Genomic DNA, 10,157 nt, shown 5'->3' with positions numbered 1-10,157 from the left:
CAACCTAAAAACCATAGTTCTATAAAGTTGCCTAACGTCTGATGCTCTAACCACTGAACCATTTCATTCACAACAAAGTGCGTTTTTTAAATGCTATTTGAGACGTTGACCACGAATTTACGGACTTGTATTAACTTTCTAAAACGTTCAATTGTTTGGCTACAAAATGACATTTTTTAAGTATAGTGGGTCATCTCTCCGTGTTTTTGTTGATTGAAATCGGTTTAAATTCCAATAAACCTTATTTAGACTATGACAAAAATATGGAGCTCAGACCCATTCTATAAAAGAAAAGGCATTGAAGTTATGAAAATAACACTATTTGGAGGTTTTGACGCGCATACGCCAGTTTAAATCAATCTATTACAAGTAATTAAAATATTTAAGGATTACAAACTGATGTTACATGAAATATACATCATTTTTAATTATTTAAAAAATAATTATCAGATTTAATGATATTTTAATTTTTCAGTATCTATTCATTCCTCAAATGGGCATTTTAAACGCCTTATTCACCCATCTTCTTTGTGAATGAAAAAAAAAAAAAATTTTAATATCCTTAAATGAAAAAAGTCTGAATTGTATTGCTGTTACCCTAAATGGAAATAGTAAAAATTATTACGTCAGGAATTTATTTAGAATTCACTTCAATCATAACAACTTCAAAGGAACTTTGCATGTATTGTAATAAATTTGTTTCATTTATTAATACAAGTCTGATATCAGCGGCGCGAATTGTTCCAAGAGTTGGTGAAGGAAAACAATAGATATGCACACTAAAAACGAAATTTATTGCATACATATTAGAATGGTACAACAAAATTAGAATTCATATCTAAAGCACACCCTGTCCAATCCCAATTAAACCAAACCAATCAATGTGTTGCCATTGACGACTTAGTACATGTAACAACAACCAATGGAAAAAAAAATGACTTCTACAGTATATTTAATTGATCCACTGAATAAGTTGCATCCTAACTGAACTTTTAACTCTAGGATTGCACAGGGGGTGCTGGGGCTAAATTTGAACTAAATTTACAGTCATATTTCCATCTAATTCACTGGCTGTTCATTTTTCATCAGTTCTTCTAAACAATTTTTCTAAATTATCGAAAAAGACCCTACCTAGACTAAAAGAAAGTACATGTAATTCGCAATGTACAAACTGAGGTGAAGAGTACATGTTTTTTTTCGTCTGTTCATAGCTACTGATGTGCCCTGATTTCATGAGCACTAGAAGTACATGTTTTATATAACACAGTACAAAATGTATATATATACATGTATTATACATACATATAAACCATTATCCAAAATAAAGCTGAAACACTATAAGTACAGATTCATATTTATACGGTATATATATTAAAAGCAAATACCTCGCACACATTTTTAGAACATATATACTCATGCATATGAGATAATAGCACCCTAGTCGTAGAACTCCTTCAATCGGCAGTAAACCAGCTGTTTTCTGGAGTCCTATGATCAATATACAGTTCATAAAATAACAAAAACTTTCCAAAAAGTACATTTATTTTTTTTATCAAATGCAGTTGAGAGTTGTGGCAAGAGAATGGGTTCCTTTTTTTCTCATGAACTGAAGGAACCCAAAAAGCCCTCTTATGTGTCAGATCAAAAAAAATTAAATCAATTTTAAAAAATAAGATTAATTTTGTTCAATGAATATCATCATTTAATATCACAGGGGAGGGAGAAAATAAAGTGAATTTGACTTTAAATTTACATATTTCATTCGTAGCTACCATAAGAAATATACACATAAAATAAAATCTTAATTGTAGAAGAAAAAAATGTCTATCAATAATTTTGGCCTAAATGTTCCTCAGCAAGTACTGTATATAAAAATTATAAGCAGGCAAGAACTCTAACTTTAATTCTTTGATGGTTTTTCAAATAATTATATAAAGGAATAAATGGTAAAAATAGGGAAAAGGGGGGAAAACAGCAATAAATAAAGAGGATAACCTCAACAATATGGTTTAAATATTTCACACCCAATGTATATAGCTCAATATATATGTACACAACAACTAATTGCTTCATATAATTGTACATTGTAGAAATACACATGTAAGCTGTACAGCAAAGTAATATATCACACACACGTTACATGATCATGAAAAGACCAGCAGTGAAATTCCATGCCGTTTTGAACACTTTCTTCAATACATTACCAAATCTTAATGCAAAAGCCAAACAAGAGTTGTATATATTGTGGTATATATATATAATATTTCTGTAAAAAATGTAAATGTATCTGGTAGTGGCTGAAAATTAAATTTATTTATAATGCAGATCATTTTATTTCTATCACATTTTGATTCAGAGTAAAAAATACAACCTCTGGCGAGAACAACCAATAAATCTTTTTTAAAAAAAAAAGAAAAAAAAAAGATGGTCAATAGTTGATATACTAGTGAACAAATTTTCATGAAAACATAAATGCGGTGATTGTTGATAACAGTGTATACGATAATAAGATTTATCTACAAACGGACAACAACTTTTTTTTTCAACACACAATGACAAAAACAAACGTAAGAAATTACCCGATCGAGAACAACAGAGCCCGAATGCCAACAGCGGCATTTTGTTGTGGAAGACGCTACCATCTAAGTTTGTTGTTTATATATTCAACATCTCTGGACAAAAGCTATAGTCTCGTAACTAATACACACTTGATATTGTTTGGGGTGGGGGTACTGGGGAGGGGGGCATTAACAACAAAGAATTGCATAATGATTTATGATATGATCACATTAACATGCATTCCAACTTTGGAGCAATATGGTTACATATTGTTCTCAGTGTGGTTAAACATTTGATTTATACCAGCACAGACAGTATATTTAGACAATGAGATGCTTGCTAATGCATCGTCTAATTCAGCAGTATGTAAAATCATTTTGCTACTGTTAAAAAATCAAGTGGGTTTGATACAAGGATAAAATAGGGTTCTAAAAAGAAAATTCATTCAACATCTTTACAAGTTCCTTCTAACGCATACAAAAATATACATTTGTAACACAGATACAATATCAAGACACACAATAATATTCAATATCCTTGGATGTAAAAATCCCCTCTGGTTTTTCTGTTCCTCTGGGTGGGGGAATGCTCTCTATCCTGTGGAGTTCTCCACCTCTGTGCCAGGGCTTCATTGTGCAATTCAGATCTCTTAAATTTTTTATTTGAGAATAAATAATAATATCTTGCAGCATGACAAAATACACGATTAAAGCTATCTAAGCACTGATCTTTACATGTCCGATGTATCCAGACCAATGTAAGTTATGGTGAGAAAATCATAAACCAATGAAAAGTTAGTTCTCTTCAGTCTTTTTTTCCTTGACCAATCATGACCTTTGTTACAAAATTGACAATGGCAGATGCTGGTTGACCAGGATCTAGTTCAGCAAACAGGTGGCAAGTGTTGTCATTTCCTCCGCTCTGTTTCTTTGCCACAAAACCGAATATTCTAGGGAAGAAAAAAAGTAACATATTGAGCAAAGGGTATACAATTCAATTTACATTTCATTTCAGTCAAAATCTTTCTTTTTTTCTAAAATTTTTGTTGAAAAATTGATACATGTATCATTTCATTTATCATCGGATAAGGAATTTTATCTAGGATGCAGAAGTCATCTGAATGATTGTAATAGCATATTGATTTTAAAAATTTGAGACACTAGTCCTATGATTAGACTTACTGTTTTCCTTCGGGGTCCATTCCACAGTATGTGACAGAGGAGACAGGGTAGTGTCTTCTGAAGAAGAGCCTGAAAAAGGGTGTGAATTTGATTACATTCTGGCCTATGTGTTTGTGACTAACAAAAATATTCTCAACATACTTGATCAATATTGCAAATTTTCTTAGAAAATCAATTTTTCTAAAACAAAAAATTTAGTAATTTTCCCATCCTGGATCTTCCACAAAGGATAAGTGCAATAGTGCAGCTTTCTCCAAACTTATTGAGAGAGTGTTGCCTCTCCAAAAAATGTCGAGTCAAAATACTCTGAAATCGCTATATTAGTGGTATTGCAGCTAAAGAAAGGATATGCATTTGCACAGTAAAAATGTTAAGTGTCTAATATATGTATTGCATACGGTATATAAAATGTTCAGTGTATTCTTGTAAAAAATAAAACCAACCAGGGTTCACTATCTGCGTAATTTGATAATTTTGGATACTGTTATTCGATATCCAATAATCCCTAAGAACACTTACTTCCTTTGGTTATCTGTGAGAGTAATACCCTGATTAGAGACTTTGAAATGAACAACAGTCTGCTTTGGTTTCTGGCTACCATCAAACGTCTGCTTGATTGCCTTGGCGACAGCTTGGGGCCCTGTAAGGGACTCCGTGTCCACTGAGTTTAGGTACAGGACATTGCAAGCTAAAAACAAGAGAACAAAGATTATTTCATTTAAAGTTTTGTTCTGAAAAATCATCCAATTGTCTCTAAAATAGGGTGCACAATGTGATGTATTTATTTGGAAAGTAAAAAATATAGATTCCCCCTTACCTGCGCCCTGGGCAAGAAGAGCTGCAGCAGAACTAGGTAGGTCTGGTGAAGTTGGGCCATCGACATGGTCATGAATATTGTCTGTATTGGAAGATTCAAAATATCATTTACCAAAGTGAAAATAAAGTAAAAATATAATATTTACAAAAAATTATACTACATATAAATGTATGAACATAGCTATGTAAGATTAAGTGTGTCCAAAGTTTCTCACCTGGTTCTGGTAGAGCTAATTTACATGGCAAGGCCAATGGTGTCAATGAATGCTGGTACACTAATGAAGCCAAGCTTCCTGTAAAGACCAAGAAAAATGAAATTTAGAAATCAATCCCCTCTAAAAAGAACATGGTTATCTATGTAAAAACCATTCATAAAATTTCCTACTTGTTCCTGCTTTCATTTTGAAAATGAAATTTACAATCAATTTTATGAATCAAAATATCTTGCAATTGAACAAGAATATTTATTATCCAAATTTTGTTACCAGGAATATTGAAAAACAGATCATATTGCAGAGTAATTTCCCTTTTACTTGGCATGAAACATCTATGATCAAACAAAAACTCATTTGGGATACATACCGAAAACAGGTTCATTGTTGCATCCTCGTAGTCTAACACCTTTAGGGGTGGGTTCGATTAGGAAATGCCTAACGAGATCAACTGATGGGTCCCCAGTGGACTTTGTCTGGACATTAGCTGGGACCGTCGCAACCTTCAGCGCCAAACCAAATGCACCCGGGAAAGAGTTACTGTCCCTAACTACAAAGGTTCCAGGTGCTTTGTCTTTCAACAATTGGATGGCTGAAAAAGAAGGATATAAAATATAGAATATCATGAGCTCCATGGTTCTGCAATGACAAAGGAAGGAAAAATGGATATTTTAAAAAAATGAATGCACTTCAAAGGTTTAGTTTACTGTAAATATATTGTTCTTTTCTAGAAACTAGAGTTTTTTTCTAGGCATCATAAGACACGTGTACAAACCTTCCTCTCTGGATATGTTGGGCTTGTACCAGTATTTGGAGGTGTCTTTAACAAACTTTGGTGTTGCATGGGTAGCATCTACCGAATCTGAATGGACAAAAAATTCACAAGAAATCTTAGTAAGTATAATGCCCTTTTGAAGTTATATGCAATAAAAATTCCCCCTGTTTTCCATGCTATAACATAGTACATACCAGCTACAGATGACAAACTTCCCCTGCGGGAGAGTCCAAAGTAGACGCTGGGGGAGCTCTGACCAGTGACCGTGTTAGGACTGAGGGCAGCGGAGTGTGACTGCGACACATTGTTACTGGCCACGTGGAGCTGATGTCTCAGGGTGTTCAGTGTCTCAGGGGAGTGAGGGCTGCAGCGGAACAAAATGAATTGATCAATGCTTATATTGGAGCAAGGTTTTTCTATTTGCATTTTGCATTAATAACTGGTATGTGCAGTGAAGTACGAGTAACAGTATCTTTTTTCTCACATTATACTCATAGTCTCAAAACTTTAAAAGTATTTTTTTTAAAAATTTGATTCATTTCATTTTTGATGAAAAAATATAACAATAGTGTTTAAAATGCAGAAGTAATTACCGCTTTCATCCTCCATATGAAACAAATTAACAATTAACAATTATTTATCATTTTAAAAACCCTCAATTCTGACCTTGACCTAAAACACAAGAAAAGGTTGTAAACCCCCTTACCTAGCTGGACTCCTTGAACCAATGACGTTGGACATCATTTGAGGGCTGGATGTGTCTATGTGAAGCGGGCTGCGTGTGCCCATGTGTTGCTGATCCTCCGTCAGGTAATGCTGCTGATGTTGCTGGTGCTGTTGCTGGCTAGTCTGGTAGCTGTGTTGCTGGTGGCTGGTTTGGTAGTTTTGTTGATACTGGAAGTGTTGTTGTTGTTGTTGTTGTTGCTGTTGTTGTCTTTCCAAGGTTTGATTATGGGCTTGATGTTCTCTCATCAGTTGACTGTTGTCTGGGATGGAAATAATGAAAATGTATAGTTTTTAACATGAAATACATAGTGAACATTCTGTAACATTGAGAAACAAGATTACTGGGGAAACACTAATGAAACTGGCACATGAGTCAAAGTTGTTGAATCAATAATTCTTTCAAAAAGCTGTAAAAAAAATATATCAGATTCGACCTATTATATGAAACTCTTTGAACAAGGATTAGCATCTTTGATTATTTGCTGTAAATCATGTAATATGAATCATCGTAAAAATATACCCCCCCCCCCAAATAATTTTGGTTGTTCCCCAATACATGTACCTAATCATCCCTTATGCAATGTAATGTTCCAAAGCTCAAGTATTCTGTATAATAACACATGTACAATCTTTTCATTAGGAATTTGAAGATTAGAATTGCATAAAGATTGCCTCTCTCAAAAGGAAACCTTTCAATGGAAATAGAGAAATTTTCTAAAATTTGGAATATGTATATTCACCAATCAAGGACCTTCAGGAGGCATATGTGTATACATCAAAAACAATAATATAACTGATTATGATAAATGGATGCATTATGCAAAAAAAAAATTGCCTAGATCCATACAATACAGACTTGTACATATTTGTGTCCTTATCATCAATCATATCTGAGCAAATCCTGCAAAAAAGTTCCATTCACAGCCTATTAAAATCACATATAAATAGAAAGCCTTGTATTTACCTTTTAGAGGCTGATTAATTAAAGGATGTGTATAGGATGTCATGGTGGCTCTAAGCACTTAAGTTAAGTGTGTTGCCCTATGCACAGAGCATCAGAATGAGAAGATGTACTACAGTGTATGTGAGATTACCCCAGGTGTTGTTACGTAGTGTGCCCTGCTAAATGTCACGTCCTGGCACAGTAATTACCATTAAACCAACAACTATTCCTAGCTGTGTGAATAATTAGTGATAATCATTCAAATCAGAACTGCAGAATCGTTCACTGATAGAAAATACCTAACTTATACATAAAAAATATGTGAGCACTGGAAATTAAGTTATAAGCTCTTTTTATACACTAATTAATAAATACTATAATTACCTGTGTACATTCCTGGGCTGACCGGAAAACTTGGGGTGGTGGCTGTCGGGAAACTGGGGGTGGTGGAACGGTTGAGGGTTCCCACGTTTGTAGGTGAGCCTTCGGGCTCCAGGGGCTGCATTCCAGGCCCTATGGGTCTAAGGCTGAAGCGGTCCTCCTCCACAGTCCGAGAAGTCTTGGGGGTGGCGGCATAGGACTGTCCCTGAAACAGCACATGATTTTACTTACATTTCAAGATTCAAGTCAACTTTTCCATTTTCATCTGTAAAATGCTCTTACTACATAAAAAGCACCGAATCAGGAAAACGTCTCCAAAGCAATTACTCATGCAAAACTGATTAATATTCGGTGTATCTGAAGAACATTCACGATGCCTTTCTCCCCTTTTACCTTTGAAGTGAAAGATTCCTATCCTCAACCTTAACCAGGTAAAAACCTCTACATGCTTTGATAATACAAGTTTTTGGTCAAAGGCCTACAGGCTTTTCTCCATTATATCACGTATCATTAATTACAGAACCTGCTTTTGCCTAACCTCGTACTAAAAGGGTTGCAGCACAACATCATGTTTCTGGTAATATTTAACCATCATTGATAAACCGAGGGTATAAATATTATTGATCCAGTTTAAAAATACCTTGACCTTTTAAAAGTAAATGACCCTTATATTTGGCAAGCAGGGCGTAGTACAATAAACATTAATTCATAACTAACAGCCTGAGTCAATAAAATTATTCTGGCATGACATTATATAAAAGTAGTGTAGGTGGAATGGATTTGTTATGAACTGAATCTATATGGGCTAAAAATGGGGAGATGTGCATAATTTGCTGAAATGGATGAATAAGCAGACGATGGAGAACATGATTATCAGGATGATGCACATTACTGCATTCTGCTCCCCATAAAATGCTCCCCATGAATTGCTCACCATATCAATTCACCGATAATCAAAAGAGGCACCAAATGCCAGTTACCAATGGGTGCAAGCTATAGCTACCGCACTCATTCCAGTACCAAGTGCACTGCTTAAATCACAACTCTGGCTTCCCTCATTTTTTCTTTGAATCATAATGACCTCATGAAAAATTATCTTGCTTTTCCTCCATTTTCACTTTACATTGGCTCTCGTTTGATAAAAAAAAAAAACCTCAATGTAGTTAACAGGCTTGAGAAAAACCAGTTAGCTGCTTATGTTGCATAATGTAATAAATCAAATCATGAAGATTTTCAAAATCAAATTTAAATCTTATATTCTTTTTGATATGGGAAAGGGAAACACAGAATGAGAGAAAAAGTCACATAGTGTTTCTTTGCCATTGCAGATAAGAAATACATGCATACAAAACGAAATTTCATATAATCCATAAGATCTTAGGAGGGGCTGGGTGGTCTTGGCTATTTTTAGACCTTAATAATTTCATTTAAATAAAGAGCTCTGCATAAAAATACAGAAAAAAAAAATCAATTTTTCTTTATAAATTATGGCTAAGAAAAAAAAAATCGTATATAAAAACCTTTAAGGAAATTCTAATGGGTAATTTGTTAATGATCAACCATGCAGCCTCCTTTTCAACATTAGAGCAACATTTAAAGCCACAAACTTACAAGCATGGTATTGGACATCTGTTGCTCTTGTTGTTGCTGCTGCTGTTGCTGGTAGTTTGTTTCATACTTGCGGGTCTCCACCCTTCTGGTGACAACATGCTCCTGGGTGTATCCTCCCGGCGTGCTCTGTTGGTTCAGATTCGGTTGATTTAGCACAGTGTTGTTGACCGAACTCAACGACTGTTTCAGATCGTCCAATTTATTTGATTCCAAATGATCTCGCTCAGTCTTGTATGATTTTTCTACGTTTCCTGAAATCCAAAATTACAAATTTTGTTAAGAAAATGGTAAAAACAACCCATGTTTTTCCCCCCAATTATTTCTTTCTTACTGCAACTTGAAAACAACTTATTATTATTCTTTACAGGGTATAATCCTCTCTGATTACTGATAATCATTAGTAATTTTTAAAATTCTTTTATCAAAGCGGATATTATCATACATTTAGTCATTAGTAAATTGAAATAATTTTTTCTTATGCATAAATAAGCTTTTAATATCATACAGTATTACACATTGATTATATAACAGAAATACACATATAAGTTTCTATGTGGGTATATTTTTTTCTAGATAACTGAAATTTAAAATATTTTGTCATGGGTAAAAAAAAAAACAACCCACAGAGAAACATTAATTTAAACAAACAAACACTATATCTTTTTTTCTAAAACTGTACAGTCTTTCTGATAAAATGCTCATTTAATTTCAAACTTTATCACAATGAACAAACTTGATAGAAAACAACACAGTCAGAAACATATCAACCTCCAAAGTGGGTTGCACTAAGAAAACATCATCTTTTTTTTTCTTTTTTTTTTTCTTTCTATATATGTTAGCAGCTTTTTTCTCTTCGAGCAGTTGCTGAGAGATCAGGACTTGGCATTGGTATGACACTGAGCATGCAACAGTTCTTTCATTAGAGCATTCCAGATGGATGCATCATCCATTGG

The 10,157-nt window shown here is 34.0% G+C and overlaps 1 protein-coding gene across 7 annotated transcripts in view; it reads right to left on the bottom strand.

Annotated features, from left to right (window-relative positions):
- Positions 1-775: 775 nt before the first annotated feature.
- The window catches only part of LOC128191152 (tensin-1-like), a 38,347-nt gene continuing 28,965 nt past the window's right edge, over positions 776-10,157 (bottom strand). For all 7 annotated transcript variants that reach the window (XM_052863215.1, XM_052863218.1, XM_052863219.1 and 4 more), the window contains exons 12-22: positions 9,205-9,455; positions 7,597-7,798; positions 6,250-6,529; positions 5,738-5,907; positions 5,544-5,630; positions 5,139-5,360; positions 4,772-4,849; positions 4,558-4,638; positions 4,260-4,428; positions 3,741-3,809; positions 776-3,508 (exon numbers count right to left, since the gene is read on the bottom strand). In XM_052863215.1, coding sequence (XP_052719175.1) covers positions 3,364-3,508; positions 3,741-3,809; positions 4,260-4,428; positions 4,558-4,638; positions 4,772-4,849; positions 5,139-5,360; positions 5,544-5,630; positions 5,738-5,907; positions 6,250-6,529; positions 7,597-7,798; positions 9,205-9,455 — 1,754 coding nt within the window. In that variant the 3' untranslated portion in view covers positions 776-3,363. The remainder of the gene's footprint in view (positions 3,509-3,740; positions 3,810-4,259; positions 4,429-4,557; positions 4,639-4,771; positions 4,850-5,138; positions 5,361-5,543; positions 5,631-5,737; positions 5,908-6,249; positions 6,530-7,596; positions 7,799-9,204; positions 9,456-10,157) is intronic.

This window comes from Crassostrea angulata, chromosome 7 (assembly GCF_025612915.1).
Source record: "Crassostrea angulata isolate pt1a10 chromosome 7, ASM2561291v2, whole genome shotgun sequence".
Classification (NCBI taxonomy): Eukaryota; Metazoa; Mollusca; class Bivalvia; order Ostreida; family Ostreidae; genus Magallana; species Magallana angulata.
This window is presented reverse-complemented; position numbering and strand designations above follow the sequence as displayed.